Genomic DNA, 26,206 nt, shown 5'->3' with positions numbered 1-26,206 from the left:
TTTTAAAACTGTGGCTTCTGATAAATGTTGGCAGAACTGGTGCATTCCCAGAATAAATTCTGAATGCTCAGCTTTCCCTATTCAAAAACATCCCTCGGTCAAATGACTACAAAACTGCCCACCATGAAACAAGCTGAAGAGAAGTCCGGATGTGCTACAAGCTGTAAGTGTAAATTATAAAGTGCACTGGCACATTATGTCTAAGATCAAATCTCTATAAACAAATGTGAATGCCCTAACAACCCTATTACTGATACACGTGAAGTTTAAAACTGAGGGGCTGGGGTAGTGAGGAGACAACAGCACACAAACAAAAGAAAAACTTCCCTTTTCAGGCAAGTTTCAGCTCTATCCTTGCCTTTAAAATACCAAAGTGCTGTTTTGCTCTCAATTCTTGTCCCACTGTACAAAGAAATCTGTGTCTCTATCCCCCAAATTAGGAATATGAGAAGCTTTCCAGACTGTAAAGACCAGAAAGCAGCCCCGCAGGTAACTGGCCCCAAGGGTGTGAAAGCGGGCATGGTGGTGTGGAAAGCCACGCGAAAGGAAAAAAATCTGTAAACCCTACACCTGTGGTTGAAAACAAACAAACAAGAACACCCCACGGGACTGGACATCATCAAAATCTCGGGGTATAGAGAGAAAAAAACAACCACCATGGCGAGATCAGAACCAGAGCGACGTTTCTTAGACGACCAGGTCAGCAGGTGAGCTCGCCGGGCACGCCGGAGAGCTGGATGTGACTGAGTACCGACAGCGCCATTTACTGTGCTCTCGCCTGCCCCTCCCCCACGGAGGCCCAGCGCTCCAGCCAATCCCCTCCCGCCGTCCCCTTCCCATCGGAGGCCCCGCCCCCCGCGCCCAGGATGCTGGGCCCCCGCGGCGTGACGCGAGCACGGCAGCTCCGCCCCCTGCGTCTCTGGCCTCGCCGGCCTTGGGGGGATGGTTCCATCATGGCGTCAATGCAGGTGAGAGGAGTTTGCAGCATCTGGGCGGGCGAGGGAGCCGCCAAGAGAACGCAAGCGTTTTGTCAGGGGCGGCGTCTGGGACTCTGGGGCACCCGGGCGGGCTCGGGAGCGGCCCTGGTAGCCAGTCCTTTCCCAGCCTCAGGACGTTGGGGAGGGGTGAGAGAAGGCGAGAAGAAGGGCGGGGGAGGGGGGTCCTCGGTCGGTCGAAGCGGACACCAGCCGGCCGGGAAGTTGGGGGATAAAGAAGGCTAAGAGGGGGGGAAAGGGCGAAGTTTGGCGTTGGTTCGGCGACAGTGGTCTCGAAATCATCTGTCGTTCACACACACACACTGGCCTGTCCGCCCGCCGCAGGGATGCCTTCTTCGCGGTCCCCGGCCCAGCGGAAACAGCTGCTTTCGCCGTTGTCACTGGGGCAAGGGCGGGCCTGAGAGGGGCTGAGTGTGGGGTAGCTGAGAAGGCGGCTGGCTGCAAAGGAGCCTCGCGGCCTCTGCCCAGGCCTCCCACGCCCAGCTTCCCTGACTATTCGGCCCCTCGGCTCTCCTCTCTTTTGACTCTTAATCCTTTGCCCCGTGTATCTTCCTCTGTTAGCCTTCCCACTCTCAACGAGCATTAGTCCGGCAGCTCACTTTGTAGCTCTCCCCGAAGCTGCCCTTAGTCCATCAGCATCATTTGTCGCCTAGTATGCAGTCTCCCCGAGATCTGAGTCACCAGCCCCCTTATACCTTCGGGATAGCTCGCCCTCAAAATTTTTTTTCTACGGTGCCCCACCCTTGTGATCGCGGTAAGGCTACAGCCCTTTGCCCTTCTTCCCCAGGTCTTTAGTGGAATCTTAGTTTGGTAGGAGGCGTTTATTAACCCGTGTCATAGCTACCTGAGTTAGCAGTTCATGGTTTTCTGGCTTTCCAACTTAATACATTCTTTTTTTCCCCAAGCCATGGAGTTTGGTGTTTTGTTTTGTTTTGTTTTCCAGGCAAAGATGGCAACCACAACTGCAGTTTTGTAAAGATTGACTGTGTTATCTATAGCTGCATTTAATTTTACAGATGAAGACTAGCTCTAATGAAAGTATATAGGAAGAGAAGGTAGAACTCTTGTTTGGAGTGTCAGCTGAGTGCTTTTTAGAGTTTTGACATCATCTTAAAGAGACTGACATTTTTCTCAGAAGGATTTAGTGCTTTTGTTTCTAGAAGAATAAGCAAATCTCCCTATCCCCCCCCTCTGTTTTTTCTCTCGTTTCTAGGCAAGATCACTTTTTCTTCTCTTTTCTGCATCTTCCTCTTTTGTGGACATATTTGCTTCACATTTACTTCTGTGCTTTTTCTTATCTATTCCCTTTCAACTTATTTTCCGTGCGGTATTTTTACTTTTGCTTCTCACTCTGGACTTTCCTTCAGAATAGAAAAATGTATATAATGTTCCTAGTTGAAGGGATGTCACAAAATGGTGCGGGGAAAAAAACAAGAACAATTTGAGGAAACATTATACTTTACACCAACCTCCCCAGAGACGTTAGAGAAGTTTCGTCATTTGAGGCCAAAAAAGGAACTGTGGAACACTAGTTGAACAGTAGATAGGCTATATGACTAATTTAAGATTATTTGTATTAAGATTAAAAGTATTTGTTTTAAGACTAAAAATTAAGGTTAAATCCACAACACTTGTGAGATTGTATTTGATGGGGAATTATAGGGATAACTAATTGGTTAGATTTAGACTCCAGGGTTCTGGAAAAGGCAGATTTCAGTTTTTAAAAGGAAAAAGTACAGAACTGAGTCAGTACAGAACTTAATGGTGATAATCTTGGATTTTACATGGCGACTTAAGCAATAGAGAAAAAAAAAAATACTTGCCACTGCATTTTTCTGTGTCCCAAGTACTACCTCTGAGTATCTTATTACCCTTTATTCCTTAGTGTCTTCTGATTAGAGGAATGGAAAACTAAGGTTTCCTATTTTAGTTAAAATAAAACCTTTCCTTTTGTGTGTATTTTTGAAATACCTGATAAAGGTTTTCTGGTAGTAACTAGAAAAATAATTTTAATATAGATAAATCAAACTTCTGAAACACATTACTACTTTCAGTGTGTTTATTCTGTCTTTGGTGAACAAAATTTTTTCCTGACCATCTTAATAGCAAAAAAAGTTTTTGTAAAGATTTTGTTTTTTTAAAGTAATCTCTACACCCAACGTGGGGCTCAAACTTAAAACCCCAAGATCATGAGTCACATGTTCTATGGACTGAACCAGCCAGGTACCCCTTAAACTTAACTCTTCAAAAAACTGAATTACATATAAAACTGCAACCAGATTATGAAATTTGTTTATTTACTTATCAATTATTTTTTAAGGGCCCACTGTGTTGGGTACTGATCAAGGTGCTGGAGATAAAGCAGATAAACCAAAGCAGATCAGGACCTCTGCCTTTGTGGATATAATAGTCTAGCTGAGGGAGACAGATAAGAACTAAATATTTAAGTTAATTGCATAGTATATTAGAAGGAAGGTGTTAGTGCTTTGGAAGGAAGTTAGGAAATGGATATTTTGAGGATTTCAGTTAGGAATCCTCAGCTTAGGAAAAAAAGATACTATACACAAATGCTGCTCTGACCATGTCTTACCTAAAAAGTTTTCAGATTTCTTTATCTTACCCGTACCAGGATATTATTGCTGCTGAAGAGATTACATAAGCTGTGAGAGGAACTGTGTCTTAAAAACATAAATACTCTACAAATGTAGGATTTGATTACTTGGTAAAATGAAATAAGTCTTTAGGATCAATAACATCAAGTAGACTTTGATTTTCTCATTGGAGAATATTTTGAAGTTGAGGTTTTAACTTCTTTACTGTACCCTATCAGTGCCTCCCAGCCTTTTCTCAGGTGGTGGCATACCTAGGAAATAATTTTTGAATCAGGTACTAAGGTGGATGAAATAAAACATTGGTGATGAGTATCATCACATCTGTACAGCTCTGTACATCTGGCACCTCTGTAATGCTGGAGGTGCTGTCCTCTATCATATTGATAGAGTTGTTCTTCAGTATACAGTGCAGAATTGTGGTTTTCAAACTTATTTAAGCCTTTGAGATGTTCTTTCTCATTTTTTTTTTCTTTCCAACTGTTTCTTCCTAGAACAAAGTCACATATTACCAGGATAATGGTTAGATTATGTTTTAAGAAAACATTTTTAGAGAATGGTGGGTTTCTGGCAGTGCTTAACATTGGCAGGAGTTAGAGTAAAGAAATAGATCCACATTTAATTTTGATAGTTCTAGAAATGTTAAATTACTCTTGCAGATTTTGTGCATTTTTTCTCTCTTACCTAATGGAGACTTATTTATTAACTGTTGATTTAGCTAGATGAAGGAGATTAAGATTTAGAAACAGGTGGATTTTGAATGGGTGCTTCTTTTCAGAGGATTTAGAATAAATTATTTTGGATTATTCACAACACTGCACTGCTCTTTACTCAAGTATCTGGCTGTAGTAATTGAGAGGTAGAATATGGGCTCTTACTGACATTTTTAGTAGTCACATTGCCTTGATGGACTCCATATAAGTATTTGTGATGTGAAGGGTTACAGCACAATCAAAGGTTAGAAAATTGACTCATCTTGGATCTTGAGGTTTACTGGGTACTGGGAACTTGGGGAGTATATATACCTAGAATTATAGTATCTGAGAAGGTTGATTGCATAATCTGGCTAGGAACAGGGCTGTCCGGGAGCTTTTAGGAGAAGCCTAGGAAAGGGGGAACAGAATAGAATTGAAGGTATTTTGTGTGAATGATAAATATAACTAGATAGTAGAGTTACTTGAGTAAAGGATAAAACTAAGGTAATCATCTTAACTTTCAAAGCAGTCATTGTGATACTTTCTTTTAGCTGTTAATCAATTACTGCTTAATGAGATGCCTTCTATTTTTATCCTAAAGTGTTTGGGTGTTTTATTTAACTTTTCAGGTCTCTTTCACTCCCATGGGCCATAGATCTCCCGAGAATAGGAAAAATACCTTTTCTCTGTCTCTTAAATGGGTGCATAGTGATTACAGCAAATGTTCATTGTTTGGCAAACCAAAAAGCGTTTCTAACTAAAGCAAGTTCTGAAATAGTTTAATTCTATTTTACAGAAATCTTTTTTTTTTAATTTTTAAAAATGTTTATTTTTGAGAGACAGAGAGACAGCATGAGCGGGAGAGGGGCAGAGAGAATGGGAGACACAGAATCTGAACCAGGCTCCAGGCTCCAGGCTCCAGGCTCTGAGCTGTCAGCATTTAACTGACTGAGCCACTCAGGCACCCCTGAGAATTTTTTTAAGCAATTCTGTAATAGTAAGGTTGAGGCCCTATAAAGGAATAATTTAAAATTCATATTTATATATATGTATTCCCCCAAAAGTTGGCTTATTTTCTTAGTTTATCTTTGCCATAATTTTTATGTTTTGCAAAGTATACTTAACGTTCTTTCTGGATTCTTATTCCAACCTTGTAAAATGGAAATGAGATAATCCTGTTTCATTTCAGTAGAGACGGAGAGTAATCACTTATTTGGAACGTGACTTACCCAAATTATGTAGCCACTGTGTGGTGAAGCTGTGATTAGATCTGTTAATGCTATGAAGTTGTAGGTTATTAACATATTAACAAGTTTGGCATTATAGAGAAATCATTGGGACAATTACTTAACTTTACAGTCAAGAAGTAAACATTTGCTAGAATATTTTATAGCTTCTGTAGCTGAGAGGATAATATTCCCCATATTTTATAATATAAAGTTAATGCATCACATTTTAAAAAGAATTTTTTTATGCATGTACTTGTGTGCTGAGTAAAACTATGGCAAATCTTTACTGTTCAAAGATAGTTTTTTAAAAAAAATATGTTTATTTTTGGTTGAGCACAAGTGGGGTAGGAACAGAGAGAGGGAGATAGAGGACCAGAAGTGAGCTCTGTGCTGACACACTGACAAGCAGTGAGCCCAATGTAGGGCTCAAACTCCGGAACTGTGAGATCATGACCTGAGCTGAAGTCGGGCGCTCAACCGACTGAACCACCCGGGTGTCCCAAGAGTCTTTATTAATCAAGGTGAATTTTTTAAAAATTTATTTTCAGTTTTATTCTTTTTTGAATGTTTATTTGTTTTTGAGAGAGAAACACAGCATGAGCAGGGGAGAGGCAGAGGGAGAAGGAGACACAGAGTCCGAAGCAGGCTCCAGGCTCTGAGCTGTCAGCACAGAGCTGGACACGGGCTCGAACCCATGAGCTGTTGAGATCATGACCTGAGCTGAAGTTGGACGCTTAACCAACTGAGCCACCTAGGCACCCCAAGGAGAATTTTATTTTTATTTATTTATTTTTTTAAAAAGTTTTTTTAACTTTTTATTTATTTTTGAGACAGATAGAGACAGAGCATGAACGGGGGAGGGTCAGAGAGAGGGAAACACAGAATCCGAAACAGGCTCCAGGTTCTGAGCTGTCAGCACAGAGCCCGACGCGGGGCTCAAACTCACGGACCGCGAGATCATGACCCGAGCCGAAGTCGGCCGCTTAACTGACTGAGCCACCCAGGCGCCCCAAGGAGAATTTTAAAAGTAGGGGTGATCTGGCATCTTTCTGCAAGTATAGTTCTGCATAGTATTTATCTAAATTGAACATTTGTTATGTGAATTTTATTTCTTTGTGTCATTGCTGTCTGCTTTAATTTTACCTACACAATACTTGTTCCTGTTTGTCAGGTGTTTTTAATAATTCTTCATTTGATAGCCTTTATTTGTGAATGCAGGTTTTGGGTCACCAACAAATGGTGCGTGCCTTTGAGTTATTTTATTCTGATAAAAACTAACTTCAAAAAAAAAAAAAACTAATTTCATCCAGTAGGTCTTATAAAACTTCATTAGAAAAAAATATAGGATCTGGAATCAGAAGACCTGGATTTAGGTTCTGTTTCACTACTTAATGTCTGTGTTGCACAGAAATCAGTGTGTCAAGTTAGTGGTTAAGACAAAAGCAGATTGATAGAGGTAAACATGTATGAAACTGCTTTTTTTGACTTTACTTCCCAAACCTGTTTTTTTCTCCTGTAGTATTCTTCATATTGGTACATGACAACTTTATTCATCCATTTGTTTCACCAGAAACCTTGGTTTCGTCCTATCCCATAATCAAAACATCATCAAATTCTATCCAGCTCTACCTTCAGAATATATCCAGAATCCAACTGTTTGTCCTGTCTTCTGAATTACTTCCTGATGGAAATCCTTGTCATCCCTCATCTGGATTATATCAACAATTTCATAACTGATTTCCCTGCTTCTGCCCTTGTTCTCTTACTGTCTTTTCTCAGCCCATTATTTAGATTCTTTCAAAACAAAAGTCATATGTCACTGCACTCGCATCCCTGCTGTGGCTTCCCCGTTTTACTCAGAATATACAGTTGACCCTCCAACAATGCAAGGGTTAGTGGTGCTGACCCCTGCGCAGTCCAAATCCATACATAACTGTTGACTCTCCAAAAACTTTACTAATAGCTTACTGTTAACTGGAAGCCTTACTGATAACATAGTTGATTAGCCTGTATTTTGAATGTTATATGCATTATATACTGTATTCTTAAAGTAAGCTAGAGAAAAAAAGGAAAACCATAAGGAAGAGAAAATGCATTTATATTACTCTACTGTATTTATAAAAAAAAAATTCATATGTAAGTGCACCTGTGCAGTTCAAACCCATGTTCAAGGGGTTACACCTGTAATCCAGAGTCCCTGTTAGGGCATAGAATGCCTTACATTATCTATCTTTTTCCCCTCCCTGCTCACTTACCTACAGACTCCTTTCTATTTCTACCTCAGGGCTCTTGCCTTTTTTTCTCTTCTTGGAGTCTTCACCTATTGGGATGGCTCACTTCCTTTGTTTATTCTCAGATCTTTGTTCATATGTAGTTTTCTCAGAGAACCCTTCTTTTGACCACCCCAGTGTAAAATAGCTCTTCCATCCATGGCAGTTGTAATTACTCTGCTAAGTTTTTCATAGCCCTGACATACTATTTATTAATTTACGTACTGTTTTTCCTGAACATGACTCAATGCCTGGTATTTAGCAGGCCCTCAGTAAACGTTGAAGGAATAAATGAGCGCAGCTTCTGGATTCAGATAAACTTGGTTTGAATTGATTCTAGCCTTGCCACTTAATAGTTGTATAACCTTTTTTGCCCAATATAAAATAGGAATAATAATCACATGGGATAAAGTTGCAAATTACTTCACGTCATGGATCTTTAGAGGCTATAGGCCTCTTATTTTAAACTATAGTATCCCTATAAGATACTCACTTTTTAATTTTTTTTTTTTAATGTTTGTTTATTTTTGATAGAGCGTGGGGAGGAGCAGAGAGAGAGGGAGAGACAGAATCCAAAGCAGGCTCCAGGGTCTGAGCTGTCAGCACAGAGCCCGACGCAGGGTCAAACCCACGAACCATGAGATCATGACCTGAGCCAAAGTTGGATGCTTAACTGACTGAGCCATCCAGGCACCCCCAGATACTCACTTTTTAAAAAAAATTGTCTGATTCTTGCTCCTGTGTTGGCTATCAATGGGAAAAAGCAGATTTCCTATATGATCCTGTGTCAAATGAGATCTCTTCTATTTCCACACTATAGGAGGGAGAGAAGAAGTATGGTTTCTAATTAGCATCTATGCTTGACTAATTCTCAAATTTTGAAGAGGATTAGCAAAGTAATATTTTGACTTTTTATAACAGTTTAAATGGCACATTCACATTTTTTTAAATTGAAATATAATTCACATACTATAAAACTTACCTTTAAAAAAAAATTTTTTTAATGTTTATTTATTTTTGAGACAGAGCATGAGCAGGGAAGGGGCAGAGGGGGAGACACAGAATCCAAAGCAGACTCCAGGCTGTCAGCACAGAGCCTGATGTGGGGCTCAAACTCACAAGCTGTGAGATCATGACCTGAGCCAAAGTCGGATGCTTAACTGACTGAGCCACTCAGGCGCCCCAGAACTTACCATTTAAAAATTTTTTTTTTTTCCCAACGTTTATTTATTTTTGGGACAGAGAGAGACAGAGCATGAATGGGGGAGGGGCAGAGAGAGAGGGAGACACAGAATCAGAAACAGGCTCCAGGCTCCGAGCCATCAGCCCAGAGCCCGATGCGGGGCTCGAACTCACGGACCGCGAGATCGTGACCTGGCTGAAGTCGGACGCTTAACCGACTACGCCACCCAGGCGCCCCTCATTTTTATTAAAATGTACAATTCAGTGATTTTTAGTATATTTACAACCATCATTACTATTTAATTCATCCCCAAAAGAAACCTTTTACTTATTAGCAGTCACTCCCCATTCCTCCCCCCCCCCCCCCACTTCCTCGACTCCCCTCCTCCTCCACCCCTGCCCCTCCAAATGGAAATCACTAATCTATTTTCTGTCTCTTTTTGCCTGTTCTGGGCACTTCATATAAATGGAATCATACAATATGTGGCCTTTTGTAACTGGCTTCTTAGTATAATGTTTTTGAGGTTTATCCATATTGTTGCTTGTATCAGTACTTAATTCCTTTTTATGGCTAACAGTCCATTTTATGGTTATACCACAGTTTATCCATTCATCAATTGATTGACATTTGGGTTGTTTCCTGTTTCCATTCATCAGTTAACTGGCAATTTGAATTGTTTCTACTTTTTGAATGCCACTATGAACGTTCATGCACATGTTTTTATTTGGCAGTGTTTTAATTTGTCTTAAGTATATACCTAGTAGTGGAATTGCTGGGTCATTTGGTAACTCTGTGTTTAACTTTCTACGGAACTGCTAGGCATTTATGACAACACCATTTTACATTCCCACCAGCAGTGTGCAAAGGTTCCAGTTTCTACACATTCTGGCCAGTGTCTGTCCACTCTTGATTATAGCTATCGTAGTGGATGTGAAGTGATACCTCCTTGGTTTTTTGTTTGTTTGTTTTGTTTTCTGTTTTTCTTTTTTTTTTTCTTTTTTTTTTTTTTTCTTTTTTTTTCTTTTTTGACAGAGAGAGTGCATGTGCACACAAGCAGGGCAGGGGCAGAGGGAGAGAATCTTAAGCAGGCTCCATGCCCAGCATAGAGCCTGACTTGGGTCTCCATCCCATGAACCCTGAGATTATGACCTGAGCCAAAACCAAGAGTCAGACATTTAACCGACTGAGCACCCAGGCGCCCCTCTCCTTGTGGTTTTGATTTGCATTTCTCTAATAACTAAGGATGTTGCGTGTCTTGCGTTTATTGGTAAATTTCTTGGAGAAATGTCTAGCCAAATCCTTTGCCCATTTAAAAAATAAAGTTGTCTATTCATTGAATTGTAAGCGAGTTTTTTTCTGTGTGTATTCTGAATATAAGCCCCTTCTCAGATATGTGATTTGCAAACATTTTCTCCGAGTTATGTTTGCACGTTCCTGATGGTATCCATGCCAGCACAAAATTTTTTATTTTGATGAAGTCCAATTTAACTGTTTTTTTCTTTTGTCAAATTTATGCTTTTGGTGTCATATCTAAGAAATCATTACCTAATCGAAGGTCATAAAGATTTACACTTTATTACAGCTATGTTCTCTTCTGAGAGTGTTACAGTTTTAGCTCTCACATTTAGGTCTTTGATTCATTTTGAGTCCACTTTCTATATGATGAGGCATATTTAGTTTAATAGCATTAATATGGCAGCTTGTTTTTTTTTCTTTTTGAAGTTGCCCAAGGTGAGAGCCTATCAGATTTGATAGTATCCTGCTGGATTCAAATTATTTTTCTAAGTCAAGTGGAGCTGTTAAGCTGTTTTTCAGATGACAATTTGTATTGCAGCCCTACTACTAAAAAATGTTGATTGTGGTCCTAATAAACTGTTACTGAGAATATTTATTCACATACCCGCTTTTATCATAATTAAAATAGGCATACCAACTTAACTTTTTAGGCTTAAAAAAACTTCACGCCACAGGGCATTTTAGAGGTCATCTGATTCAGCCAGCATACCTTTTCTTTAAGTCATTGCTGTATTTTGTGATTAGAAGTGTTTGATAAAATATAATTTGTTTACTTTTGTACTACATGAAAAGAAGATATTTGAGCAAATTGAGTATACGGGTGTTTTTTGTTGTTTGTTTTTTTTTTCTTTTTAATGCTTACTTATTTTTGAGAGGGGGGCACAGAGAGACCAGAGACAGAATCCAAAGCAGGCTCCATGCTGTTACCGGAAAGCCCAAAGTGGGGCTAGGCTCAAACCCACAAACTGTGAGATCATGACTTGAGCTGAAGACCCTCAACCTAGTGAGCCACTCAGGAGCCCTGAGTATATAGGCTTTTTATTTATTTATTTTTTAATATAGATTTGATATGAGAAAAATTGTCACATTCTTAGGAAATCCAATTTAGGAGTTCTAGTGGACAAGATTACATAGATGAGCATATTGGTGTCATGGTTCTTGATCTTGAAACTCAAATAGAATTCATTTCTTTGTAACAATTTGAGCTACCTTGACACTTCTACAGACTATTCTCAGTATTCATGGATTCTGTATACAGGATTTGTGAACCTGCCTGCTTGGTAAAATTTATTTGTAAGCCTAAAGTCAATCCTCATGGTGCTTTTATGGTGATTTGTACACATGTGCAGAGCTGTGAAAAATTGGAGTACCTAAATATGCACATACCCAACTGCAGTCAAACAAGGCAACACTCTTTCATGCTGTAACTGTTTGAGCTGTCATGCTGTAAACAAGTGTCCTTTTTTTGGTCTATTTAGTACTTCATGTTTTGGGGTTTTTTTTTGCATTTATGTGCTTTTTGAGATTTCACTGTTTAAAATGGTGCTCAGGCATATTATTGAAGTGCTGTCTAGTGTTCCTAACTGCAAGAAAACTGGAATGTACCTTATGTAGAAAAGGTGTGTGTTAGATAACCTTTTTTAGGCATAAGCTCTTGGCCTTAGGTTCAATGTTAATGAATCAACAACAGATATTAAGGATTCTTTAAACAAACACACAAAACCAGGTTGTTAACTGATTGGTTGAGTGTGACCAGAGGATGTAGGAACCTAACTCTCTTTCCCTTAGGAACAGCGTGGTTCAGTATTTGCTAATTTAGTATTTGCTGTGATTTTATAGTCTGTAACATAACTACTGTGAATACTGAGAATTGGCTGTTTGATTTAAATTTCAGTCTGCCTTTGATTTCAAATATATTGCAACCAGGTTAAAACTGGTAAAACTTGCTACATCTAGGTTCCTTGTTTCCTTTTTTACCTTTTTCTGCTGTAGATCGATGCCTTCTAGTTTTTTTTTTTTTTTTTAACGTTTATTTTTGGGACAGAGAAAGACAGAGCATGAACGGGGGAGGGGCAGAGAGAGAGGGAGACACAGAATCGGAAACAGGCTCCAGGCTCTGAGCCATCAGCCCAGAGCCCGACGCGGGGCTCGAACTCACGGACCGCGAGATCATGACCTGGCTGAAGTCGGACGCTTAACCGACTGTGCCACCCAGGTGCCCCAATGCCTTCTAGTTTTTTTACTTGAGTTACCCGTACAATTCAAGTTGGTGGTTTCCCACTTTGGCATTATATTGAAATCACCTGGGGAGCTCTGAACGTGGGGGGGGGGGGGGGGGGTGGGGACCTATCCCCAGAGATTGACTTAATTGGTCTGGCATGCATCCCGGGTATTGGAATTTTTCTCAGCTCCTGGGTAATTCTAATGTGCAGTGTAAGGTGAGAACTCATCTTTACTACAGGGGGTGAACTTAGGTGTGCAAATGATGTAAATTGGATCAGGTGTAATCCATCTCCTTGGACCAGATTTAGAGTTCAGGAGATAGTAGACATTTCTTTCTTCTTCTGCTTCTTTTTTTTTAATTAGACCTTCTTTTTTAATGTTTATTTTTGAGAGAGCGAGTGAGAAAGAGCATGCACTGGCACTCACAAATGAGGAAGGGACAGAAAGAGAGGGAGACAGAGGATCTGAAGTGGGCCCCGTGTTGACAGCAGAGCGCGCAAGTCGGGGCTCGAACCTGCGAACCGCAAGATCATGACCTGAGCCAAAGTTGGACGCTTACCCGACTGAGCCATACTGGTGCCCCAACAGTAGACATTTCAAAGTTGATACCTCTGGAGAGAGCTTTAAGAACCAAATTTGAGACTGACAGTCTTTCTATGTGTTCCTGGCTATCTGTATAATTACAGTTCTATCAAAGAACATCCATTTCCTGTACATATCAACCAATGTTGACTGCTTTATTAATTTTAGTGAATTCTCTTGTTTGGTGGCTATTTTATACAAAGAAAGTTTCTGCCAGGAGAGTTCTTTTGTGGAGGAGGATACTTTTGTGAACAAAATACATTCTGTGGCTGCTGTGTGGTCTTCTAGGCTCAGTTATGAGTTGAGTGATTTTTCTATGCCAATTGTGTACCTAGACAGACTTACCAATTTTATTTCATGAATCTTTGGAGTTGAACTTGAGTAATTCCAATCTCAAGTTGTTTTGTTGTTATTATTTTAAATAATCTTAGGGGCCCTGTATTAAAATATGAATAGTTCTTATATTAGTCTTGTCTTTAGTCTTCTGGCCCTTCCTTAGGGCCATTATTATTACTGGCCCTTGCATCTCCCATTCTAAGGCCTATGCTGAACTTTTTATCAGTCCATTAAAACCCCTGAGAGTCAGGTTGTTTATATGATTCTGGGTGCTGGGTCTCTCTCCCCTGTCCATTGGTTGAAGTGGACATTACTGCAAACATGTAGATGCTGCACCCTTAACTTGCTAGGAATACTTACCAATTCTTTTTAGTCACTTTTTATATTGAACATCTATTTTGAATTCTGGGTCTTTTTTTTTTTTTTTAATTATGAATTCTGGGTCGTTTTGATAGCCCTCCTTCTTCTTATTGTTCCTGGGATTAAAAAAAAAACAAAGTTAGCCCTTTCACTTTGTACCTGACATCATGCATGAATCCACCAAACTTAGCTTCAGTCCTCACAGTGTATGCACTTTTTCCTAACTCCTAGCACATTTTACCTCTTTCATTAGTATTTTTCATTTCTGCCTCTGTATAACTCACAGAGCAGTGTATTAGTGGTAAGCACTCAGGTGTTTTCTGAGTATTCAATTTGGTAGAACAGAGACTCAGGAAAATGCTTTTTCAACATAGGTCAGAAATGATATGAGAACATGGATTTCTTGCTATATCTCTTATTCCTTTGATGTCTCTTTTTTTGCTTCTGCCTTAGCCCAATTACACCAAAGAAATGAGGTGAATGGGAAAAAGTATATAGAATTTTAAAATCAGTGTAATATTTGTTAATTATATAAATCTCTCTCAACTAGATTAATATTTGGTTGGTAATTCTTTCACATTGGAGAGACCTTTATGAACTCAATGCAAATCTATTTTTTTTTTTTCTTGTGATTAAACTTCCAGTCCATAACCCTTATGGTAACAGCAGATAATCTTAGGTCTTACTTCATTGATACTAAAATAATGTGGTTGCTTTCTCTCTAAACCAAAATATGTTGTGTCTCAGGATATTTCTCATGTCTGAAATTTATTCTTTTTCCAGATGTTTTATTCTTAGGGTGTGTCTAGGTGTGGTTTGGGTATAGATCTGTTTGTGTGTGCTTGTCGAGGTAGGAGGTTGTTTGGGGAGAGAGTGTTGTGGAATAGGGAATTTGTGATTGGTTCCTTCAGATGTTGCAGAAGACAGGACCTCTGTTGATGTCTATAAAATGCAGACTGGTTTCTGATAAGACTTTTTATCTTTAAACGTAAAGCTTTTGCATAGTGACAGAGTTTTACTTCAGATTCTTCCAACTTAAAGTACATGGAAGAAATTGGTCAGTTTAGAATACTCCTACCAAAAACAAAACAAAAAAACAGAAAAATCAACCCTGAAAGGATAAAGAAGTTTGGCTCAATCCTGGCAAGCTTATAGTTTTCAGAAGTTTGTGCTGACAATGATAGAAGTACCAGGGGAGGCTAAGATAGTTAATGATGAAGGCTTGGAAAGCATTATCCATGATCCTAAACAGTAAAAATGGTGTCAGTAGGTACTGCTCCCTCTTTTTTTCAGCACCTAGTCTAAAATTGATAATTTTTTTGTATCAGCTTCTGACTGAAACCAGGTTTTTTAATTTAAAATATGTTGTTAATGTGTTTTATTGTTGTATTTTACATTTTCATAAAGTGGCCAAAAATAAGGTAAAATTCAGCTCTAGTTTTGTAATTGAAAAAAACTTTAAGGTAAATTGATATTTTCTTAAACTGGCAACATTGGTTGCCAAAATTGATTATATAAATCAGTCATTTATACTTATCATATTTCTTTTTGTTTTTGTTAGGATGAAACTTAGTGTAAATACATTTTATGTTCTCTTTAAGTTTATTATTCAAATAGACTGTTTTACTCTCTAGAGTGTTACTGTGTTACTCTCTAGAAAAAAATCAAGTTGTTGCTTTTTGTTTTAGTTAATTTTTTTTTTTTAGTAATCTCGACACACCTCGTATTCTGGAACTCATGACCCTGAGATCAAGAGTTGCATGCTCTTCCAAGTGAGCCAGCCAGGCTCCCTCAGGTTTTTAGTTAAATCTCAGTGGCCTTGTATTTCCAGAAATTTTACATACTAACGTTAAAGAAGTTGCTGACTTCTGAGTTTGCATGGAGTGAAAGAAACGTGCTAAAGGTATTCTTAGACTCTTAGAGTTATACTGTGGCTATTTTTGACAGCTGAGGCCCAAATATGTGTAAATTTGTAAGCAAAAATTATCATTAAGAAGACAGTGATTTGGGGTGCTGGCTGGCTTAGTCAGTGGAGCATGAGACTCTTGATCCTGGGGTTGTAAGTTCGAGCCCCACATTGGGTGTAGCGATTACTTAAAAGCTTTTATTAAAAAAAAAAAGACTGGGGGGTGCTTGGGTGGCTCAGTCAGTTAAGTGTCTGACTTCGGCTCAGGTCATGATGTCATGGTTCGTGAGTTCAAGCGCCGCGTCGGGCTTTGTGCTGACTGTGAGGAGCTTGGGATTCTCTCAGTCTGTCCCCTGCTCGTGTGGGTGCATTCCTTCTTTCTCTCAAAGTAAATATATAAACTTAAAAAAAAAATAGTAGCCTTTCTACTACTATACTGTTTATACTGTTGTAGCCTTTTATAACACATTGATGTCTTTTATAAAACATAAACTGAAACTATTCTGAAAAAAAAAAACCTTTTATTTTGATCACTTCTACGTATTTACATATATATGAGATACTCTGCCATCTACCTTAAGCACCAGGTCTTAAGCATATTGCCATATTTTTCATGTTAAAAATATTCCTGTAAACATTAAATATGATTCTATTTTTCTTTTCTTTTTTTTTGATTCTTATTTGCCAAAGTTAATCTAATCTTATAGAGGTTTCTGCTGTGTCAAGGGAAAGTATTGATGGAGTAAATCCCTAAAATCACAGGATAGCATAACTGAGCATGCTGAGGAAGAAAACAAACAACTGTTTATCTTCAGTGTAATAAAAAAGTTGCACAAACTATCTTTTCATTAAATGGATATTTGGGTTTGGCAAAGTAACTAACCTGGAATCTTAAGGTGAGTAGTTCACTTTATGATTTTATTCTTGCTGATGGTAATCTTTATAAATAGTGCTTAGGCATCACATTTTGTGGGCATTTAAATGGGTAAAAGCTAACAAGGGGAGGGAGGAAAATTGTTTATACTGAGTAGCTTTTCCCCCAATACTATTTTTTTTTTAGTGTTTATTTTGTGAGAGAGATGGAGCACATGGGGGAAGGGCAGAAAGAGAGGGAGACACAGAATCCGAAGCAGGCTCCTGGCTCTGAGTCGTCAGCACAGAGCCTGATGTGGGGCTCGAACCCACATACAGTGAGATCATGACCTGAGCTGAAGTCGGACTCTTAACCAACTTAGACACCCAGCTGGCTCCCCATACTATTTTTAATTAAAAATGGAAATTTGCTTGCTTTGGACAAGATACAAGGTAATGATAAAATGAATTATGAACCTGTTTGCTTTCATAGTGGTGATTTGTTCGTTTGGCTAACTAAAAAAGTTTGTATAGTAGATTTTGTAATTAAAAGGAAATTTAGAGAGCTACAAAGAGAAAGTAGCTCTTTGTATAGTAGCCTTCTCTATATTTGCATTTTTGCCTCTGTGGGCCAGAAGCAGACAGTCCTCCTTTTGACATATCGATCCTTTGACAGTATGTCAGAAGGTCAATTATACCCTAATGCTAGGTCACAGTGCCTACATCATTCACCTCACTTTGTCTCATTATGTAGGCATTTTAACATCTCACATCATCACAAGGAGGGTGAGTTCAGTATAAAAAGATTTTGAGAGAGACTACATTCACATAATTTGTTGTAGTATATTGTTAGTTGCTGTATTTTATTATTTTATATGATTTATTATAATATTTTACTGTTAATGTCTTATTGTGGCTAGTCTATAAATTAAACTTTATTGTATGTATGTAGAGGAAAAAACATAGTATACATGTAGGGTTTGGCACTCTCTGTGGTTTCAGACATTCACACGGGGTCTTGTAGTGTATCTCCCTCAGGTACGGGGGCACTGCTGTATTTAGTTTTGGAACACGTTGTAAACCATTGTAGTTATGTAGAGATCTGGATATACAGAAATAACACTATGTTCATGTTAGATGAACATATTATAATATATAGGATTTACAAGATAATATACAGAAGTGCTTAAAACTTTGATGAGAATGTATGCATCACTTGTAAAACTACAGAAAACTAATTGCGGGTAAATATTGAATCAGACTGAACAATGTCTAGAGGAAGCTGCATGTAGCTTTAACTTGTGAAAACAAGTAGAATGGGTTCTGGGATTTTTTAATTAAAAGGAAATTTAGAGATCATTTAATCTAACTTTTTTTTTAATGAAAAAATGGGCCCCAATTTGAGGTGACTTAACTTGGCTAGGTTCATACTTCTCAGATAACTCTACTTAACAGACAGAACAGATTATGTTTTCAAAGAAATTGTCCATATTATCAATTTTATCTTTCCAAGATGAGTTCCATTACAAAACTAGATTTTACTCAGAACAGTAAAAATCACAATAAAAATGCAGTACATCTTTAAAAATATATGTATTTATTATATGAATGTTCTAATATTTACGCTCAGTAAGTTCCAAATCATCAGAAGTGTGTTCCTTTGGGATTAAGTCTATAAAAAGTAAAGATCTGTCCAACTGAGATCCATCAAGTTTGTGGCTTAAAAAGATCTTATAAAATCTTCTTAGTTGTAAAATTTAAAAGGTAAAGGCCCTGGAAGCTGTCTTCTGGTATAGAGAGTTGAGTGTCAGTGTTTGTTCTAACAGCCTGTCATGATCTAAATAGTCATGTTCCTGTTGTTTCCACTTTTTCCCCCCATTATGAGCTTTCATTCTCTTCCCACCCCCCAATTTTAAATTATTCCTTAGGATAAATTTTTAAGAATAGTGTTCCTGAGTCACAGAATTCAGTATTTTCTGGCTCTTGAAATACTTGATGACACTTAATTTAAAGTCATTGGGTTGGAGCTTCCCCAAAATGGTAGAAAACTATTTTGCTTTAGGGGTACCTACAAAAAGAGTGGCCAGTAAGTAAGACATAAGCATAGCAGAAATGGGAACAGAGCCGTTTTGTATAATAGAATCAAAGGGGGTAAAGCTTTTCACGTGGGAGATTATAAGTGATAAGTCACCAAAATGGGTGACTTTGTTTTTAAGTAGGCTCCACACTCAACGTGAGGCTTGAACTCACGACCTGAAGATGAAGAGTTGCATACTATACCAACTGAACCAGCTGGGCATCCCGAACCCCAGTAGAATTTAATAAGCAAGTAGCATTGAACCTTGAGAAGTTTTGAGGGGTTGAAGCTTAAGTGAATGTATTAGAGGGGAAGTAGAGAGGCAGTGGATGTTGGCTGAGTTCAAGGAGTTGGGATAGTGAAACGAAAGGAGGAAATGGACAGAAGTAGAGGATAAAGGATGACTTTTTGCTTATTTTAAAGCTGGCAGAGACCCAGTTGATGGCTGAAGGGAAGGGATTCTGGAATGGCAAAGAGTGAAGTTATTATTAAGTCAAATTATTAATTTGATCCTAGATGACTTGATAAGATCCAGTGAGAGACTGATGGGAAGATTTTGAGAAGGGAAAAGAATCTCCTTTGTCTGGGACTTCATTGAAGGACCAGAGATTGACTATAGGGACCATGTGTTTTGTTTTGTTTTTTTCTTTTAGTTTTAGCTAAAGATGAGGAAACAAGTTGCGGTTTGCATTCTTTGCATGTTTTAGTATTTTTTGCTAAGAGGAAGCTTTCCATTAATAACTTTTGGAGAACATCTGGGGCTAAATTTATAGATTGCAGCTGAGAGAGACGCTGAAGTTTGTTATTTAAAAATATTTCCCCAAAGCAAATGAAGCTGATGCATATTTTTATTTGTTCTCTAATAAAGTTGGTTAGGGAAAACTCATAATTTTAGGATAGTAATCTTTTATTTCTTTTTATTTGCCATCTTATTTTTTTTCTTTTTTGTTATCTTTGAATTTTGATACTAGTGTGTTTATTTGGAACTTAAAACTTTTCAAAATAATGTTTTGTCTGTTGGACATTCTCATTCTATCCTGTTAACAATCTGAGGTAGATATTTAATTATACAGGAATTAAGATAAAGGTTATTATTTATTCAAAGTTACATATATAATATACACTCCTGAAAACAGGTATTAATTTTTTTCAATGAAATATATCCCTTACAGCATATTCTAATTTATACTCTTTAAGGTTTGTGCTTTGCTTACCATTAGAACAAATAAGTTACAGAACCTACTATTCCTAAATCCTAATTCTGGCTTCTTGTGATAGATCTGCAGTTTGATTTGAAGGTCAAACCAAACTTTCCGCTCTTTGAGGACAGTATTATCCATCATTTTATCCAGCATATTTATTTAAGGTTTGATGTGTGCCAAACCTTGGCTACAATGTGCATTTTCCACTACATAGCATGTTTTATGCTTTATGACATTTTATTTTCCTGAGTAATTTCTTTATTAACACTTACCAAAGTCTCTGGATATAGCCCAGCCTGGCAAACTGGAAGGTAAAAAATTTTGAATTGTACCTTTACAGGAGAAAAAAAAAATTACTATTCTTCCGAAGTTTAAAAAGGTTAGCTTAAATGAGACCTCATTTCATTCAGGCTTAATGCTGATGACTGTTTTTCATCTACAGTGTGAAATGTAGTGATCAGAAGGAGAAAGTAGACTCAGCACTGTATTTTATTTCATCTGGAGTCAGTGTTTCTGGGTAACTTAAATATTTTATTTGGAGTTATAATTTTCAAAAACTCCAGATAATTTCTGAACTAGCTTGAGAAATTCAGGTTTGATTCTGGGGTTGTAAACTCATTGCCTTCTGAATGAAGCAAAGCTGGTTTAAGGTATAAAGTATGTGTGATGCATGCATTGAGTTTGTAGTAGAGAGTCTACCCAGCCTAAAGAGCCTCATTTAAAAGGAGCAACTGTGGGGCGCCTGAGTGGCACAGTCGGTTAAGCGTCCGACTTCAGCCAGGTCATGATCTCGCGGTCCGTGAGTTCGAGCCCCGCGTCGGGCTCTGGGCTGATGGCTCAGAGCCTGGAGCCTGTTTCTGATTCTGTGTCTCCCCCTCTCTCTGCCCCTCCCCCGTTCATGCTCTGTCTCTCTCTGTCCCAAAAATAAATAAACTTTGAGGAAAAAAATTTAAAATAAAAAAAAAATAAAAAAAAATAAAAGGAGCAACTGTGCTTCAACTCTGGTTGATTGACTTATTTTCATCCATCAGTCTGAATGTTCACAAGCTTGAATTCCACAGGTTCAAAACTGAATTTAGTCTCAGCTGCCTCCAGCCCCAACGAGAGATCTGCAATTCCTGCCTGTTCCTATTAACTGTATTTCTTTCAGATTAATAGCACCACCATCCATCCAAACTAACATCCTGGAGTCATTCTTTTTGCTTCTCTTCCTCCCCCCCCATCCAGTTACCACTCAATCCAGTACATTCTGCATCCTAATATAGTCCTGTTGCTCTGGTTGTTCAGTAGTAGTGTCCCAACCCTTCTTTTTCTAGTATTCAATCTGACTTCCTGGTCTTCCTTCTGTCTTAACTTCTCCAGTGTATCTGCCCACCATTATTGGAGTTACTATTTTTACTAGAAAACTTACACACGTTTAATGTTGAAATTATAGAAAATTACAGATAGGCAAAAAGAAAAATCACTACCCCAAGAAAATCACTGATGTTAAGATTAAAGGGTATTTTAATTTGTAAATATTTTGGTTTATATCTTTCTTTCCTAGGTATACAACATTTGCCCTTGAAAAGACACTTCCCTTGTAAAATCAGTCCCTGATCCTGAACTCTAGGTCCCATCTTCTTAGAGGTTTTTTTACATCAGTTATCACCTTCTGTATTTACATGTGCTTCAGTTTTTCCTTAAAAAATAAACACCTCCATCTACCACTTCTGCCAACTATCATTCTATTGCTGTCCCTTCTTTCACAACCAAACTTTTGAGAGTGGCCTAGAAAAAAAGATGATGAAATATACATACAAAAGAATTTAAAAATTGCAGGTGAATATTTAAATAATATTAATAAAATACTGAACTTAAATAAAAGTTACCATTACTTTTGAAGTTTTCTTTCTGCCCCTAATTGTACCTCATGTCCTTCGCTGAGTAAATTTCTCTTCTGGTTTTTATCCCCAACTTTTTATTGTAGATTTACCTTAAAGTGTATATTGTTTTGCTTTTTTGAACATTAAATAAATGGAATCATACTGTAAGCTTTTCTGACTTTTGTTTAGCATTTTAAGATTAATTTATCTTGATGGATGTAGTACATTTTTAAGGTTAAGTAGTGTTCTTTGTTACAAATTCTATCAGTATTTTACTCCCAAATTATTATGAACATTCTGCTTTAGATATACTGATACCTCTTGCCTGGTGCACACGTGTATGGTTTACTTTAGGGTATATATCTAGGAGTGGACTTACTGGGTGGTACTCTGTCTTTGTTCAGTTTTACTAAATGTCAGAAGTAGTTAAATCAGTTTATGTTTTTGCTGGTAGTACGGGAGTCCCAGGGATACCACATACTCCCTGGTTTGGTATTGTCTGAGTTAATAATTTTTGTAGGTGATATCATTGTGGTTCTGTTTTACATTTCCTTGATTATTTGTTTATGGGCCATTTTTGTTTCCTCTTGTATGAAATGCCCATTGACTGTTGTCAGTTCATTTGTCTTTTTATTGATTTATAGTTCTTTTGTATGGCTAAATTCTTTTCCCAATTCAAGATTTGTTTTTTTGCTTTCACAGGGTCTTGATAAACCCTAAAGAAAATGTCAGTCTTTTCCTTTTGTTCACATTTTTTGCATTTTGTTTAAGAAATCCTTTTCTACTCTGAGGTCCTGACATTTTTCTGAAATTTGTCCTAAAACGTTATCTTCCAAAAAGTCTTATGATTTAGCATATATTAGTCTTTTAATCCTTATGGTTTTAGGTAGAAATCCAATTTCTTTGTTGTTGTTGTATTTGGTTTTTTTTTTAATTTGTTTTAATGTTTGTGTCTATTTTTGAGAGAGAGAGACAGAGAGACAGAGCACAAGTAGGAGAAGGGCAGAGAGATAGGGTGACACAGAATCCCAAGCAGGATCCAGGCTCCAAGCCGTCAGCACAGAGCCCGATGTGGGGCTCGAACCCACAGACCATAAGATCATGACCTGAGCTGAAGTCAGACGCTCAACCGACTGAGCCACCCAGTTGTTTGTTTTTTTACTCCCTATCCAGTTTGTCTCAGTTCCATTTACTAAGAACCTTTACTGTTTGGTCATCAGTCAAGTTTCCAAATAGTATGGGTTGACATCTGGGCTCTTTCCTCTACCCTATTTGGTCTATATATGTCCATACTTCACAGTTTATGGTGAAATCTTGATACCTGCCAGGGTGAGTCCTGCCATCTTGCAAATCTAGATTTCTTTTCTTAAGGCAGACATTAAGGGAAATTTGCAAAAATATAAAATAATATCAATTCTTATAATTTCTCTATCAGAAGTAAAGTTATCTTCATAAATATTTGTATGTTGGGGTACCTGGGTGGCTCAGTTAGTTGCGCGTCTGACTCTTGATTTCAGCTTAGGTCAAGATCTCATGTTTCTGGGATCAAGCCCTGCTTCAGGCTCTGTGCTGACAACATGGAGCCTACTTGGGTTTCTTTCTCTCCCTCTCTATCTGCCCCTCCCCCACTTGCTTACACACTCTCAAACTAAACATTTTTTAAATAATAAAAGATTTATTGAGCAATAAGTTTATTTTATTTTTAAATGAATTAACAGACTTTAAAATTTCACAATTCAAATTTCTAATAAAGTAGTTATCTATGTGTCTGTTTATCTATCTATATCTATATCTATATATTTGCCCCATATTAACAAAAGCTTTTTGGGGAACTAAAAATCTTTTAAGTATAAATGCCTTCTAAGATGGAAAGTTTAGTCTATGGCCATACCACCCTGAATGTGCCTGATCTTGTCTAAGACCAAAAAGTTTAAGAGCCATTGCTTTAAAGTAAACATTTAAAACTATAATATAGTTTATGTTAAGTACACTTTTAACTGTATGTCATAAGTTTTATAGGTAATATTTTTGTGAGAATTTCTGAATATATTTGGTCTCCACTATGATTCCTTCTCTGATCATTGTGTGTAAAAGTGTGTTTTAAGATTTCTAAATGTATGCACTGTCTCCTATTTTTGCTATGTCTAACTTACCGCATTGTGTTCAGAGGATGTGATTTGTATCATACAATTCTTTGAAATTTGTTGAACTAGATTTTATTGCTTAACACTGGTCATTTCTTACAAATGTTTTATAAATGCTTGAAAAACTTTTTTTTCTCTAGGTATTAGTGTCAGTATTTTAAATATGCTCTATTGATCTGTGAGCAGATAGGAAAATAATAACTACTGTAGGTATTTTCAGGCAGAGAGTTTTAATGCAGGTAATTGGTTACTAGGGTGTGGTTAGGACTAGACCGGCCAAAGGGAGGGGAGAGGGGTTGAGAGGAACAAAGCAGTTTTGTTTTCTTTCTCCCCCTTCCCCCCCCCCCCCCCCCCCAAAGATCTGGTTGTTGTACTGCTTAATGGCTGGAACCAAAGAGTTTGCACTTGCTACTAAGCTGCTGGAGCTACTCTGAGTTACTGCTGTTGGTAGAAACCCACTACCAGCTCTTGACTTCAGTGGGAGAAATCTTCATTTTGGAGACATTATCAGAAACTGGGGGGTGGAGACTGGCATTTTCTTACACTCCCCCCCCCCCCATTACCTCCTATCGGCAAAACCAAGAAGGGAGTCTGGCAAAAGTAGTTTGCAAGTTGATTTGTCTGATTGATTTGTCCATTACTTTGAGATATGTTAATAAAATTTCCTGTTATGAAGGTAGATTGATTTCTTCTGTTGATCAGTTTTTGAGGCCAAGTTGGGTATATTCAAGTTCTATGCTTTTGGTGAATTGAACCTTCTATCACTATATAGATTTCTTCTTTTTAGTATTTTTGGCCTTAAAGTTGGTTTTAGCAGATACAAGTAAACTATATCAGCTTTCTTGTGGCCTGGTATCTTTTTTTTTTGTCCTTTGACTTTGAACCTTTCTGTGTTTTTGTTTTAGTTATATCTCTTAAAAATATCATAAGTATATATTTTTACCATTTATTTAACTTTCTTTACCATTTAAAGAACTTAATCTGTGGGGCACCTGGGTGGCTTAGTCGGTTAAGTGTCCGACTTTGGCTCAGGTCATGATCTCGCGGTCGGTGGGTTCGAGCCCTGCGTCGGGCTCTGTGCTGACAGCTCAGAGCCTGGAGTCTGTTTCAGATTCTGTGTCTCCCTCTTTCTCTGACCCTCCCCTGTTCATGCTCTCTCTCTGTCTCAAAAATAAATAAATGTTAAAAAAAAAGAACTTAATCTGTTTTTAATGAGTAACTGATATAGTGGAATTTGTTTCTTTTTTAAATGCTTTTCATTTATCCTGCTTTTGTTCTGTACCTTTGTCTTGTATGGATTGATTTCTTTTTCCTTTTTCTCATTTTGTTTTTTCCCACTTCCACCTGTTTAAAAGATATACCTCCTATTCTTTTAAGAGTTACCCTACCCGGTTTTGCATTTCTTTCAATGTTGTCATTCGTGTTTTTATTCCAAACTGTAAAAATTTTTTTTAAATTTATTTTATTATTTTTTTAATATTTATTTTTGAAAGAGAGAAAGCACGAGTGAGGGAGGGGCACAGAGAGAGGGAGACAGAGAATCCTAAGCAGGCTCTGGGCTATTAGTGCAGAGCTCTGTGTGGGGCTTGATCTCATGAACTGTGAAATCGTGACCTGAACCAAAATCAAGAGTTGGGACACTTAACTGGCTAAGCCACCCAGGCACCCTCTTTTTATTTTACAGAGAGAGTGCAAACCTTGGAGAGGGACAGGGAAAGACGAGAGGGAGGGAGGGAGGGGGAGAGAGAGAGAGAGAGAGAGAGAGAGAGAGAGAGAAAGAGAAAGAAAATTTTAAGCAGGTTATCCACTCCACGCAGAACTTGATGGGAGACTCCCATCTCAGGACTCTGGGATGATGACCTGAGCCTAAAGCAAGAGTTGCATGCTCAAACCCGTTCAACTGATTGAGCTACCCATGCTCCCCCTGTTCCAACCTTCTTGTTATGAAAATTTCAAATGTTCAGAAAAGTACAAAAGATAGTACATCTATAGTTTTTATATAGATTCAACACTTAACATTTTCCATATTTATCTTTCATTTATTTTTTGTTGTTTAATAAAATTTTTATTAATCGTTTTATTGAGAAGTAATTCACATACTATGGTCGTTTGTTTAAAGTATACAGTCTACTGGCTTTTAGTATATTTGCAGAGTTGGTCACCATAGTCAATTTTCGAAAAGTTTGATGAATGTTTTTACTGAGATATAACATGCAGAAATCTAAATGTAGAGTTTATATATTCACAAAGTGAATGCTATCACATACAAAGAAATAGAATAATAGTTGTACATCAGGAGCCTCTCTTATGCCCACTCCCAATCGCGACTACCTTCTGCTTTCCAAAGGTAATCACTATCTTGATTTCTAGTGCCATCACTTT

The 26,206-nt window shown here is 37.9% G+C and overlaps 1 protein-coding gene across 2 annotated transcripts in view; it reads left to right on the top strand.

Annotated features, from left to right (window-relative positions):
- Positions 1 to 866: 866 nt before the first annotated feature.
- Positions 867 to 26,206, top strand: part of UBE2W (ubiquitin conjugating enzyme E2 W) — a 75,088-nt gene continuing 49,748 nt past the window's right edge. The window contains exon 1 of one of the 2 annotated variants that reach the window (XM_043601211.1): positions 867 to 968. In XM_043601211.1, the coding sequence (XP_043457146.1) occupies positions 867 to 968 (102 nt within the window). Of the gene's footprint in view, positions 969 to 16,866; positions 16,990 to 26,206 lie in introns of those variants that run through there. The other variant, XM_043601212.1, reaches the window with a different exon arrangement.

Source organism: Prionailurus bengalensis, chromosome F2, assembly GCF_016509475.1.
Source record: "Prionailurus bengalensis isolate Pbe53 chromosome F2, Fcat_Pben_1.1_paternal_pri, whole genome shotgun sequence".
Classification (NCBI taxonomy): domain Eukaryota; kingdom Metazoa; phylum Chordata; class Mammalia; order Carnivora; family Felidae; genus Prionailurus; species Prionailurus bengalensis.
Note: the sequence above shows the minus strand (reverse complement) of the source record. Positions and strands in the feature narration are given on the sequence as shown.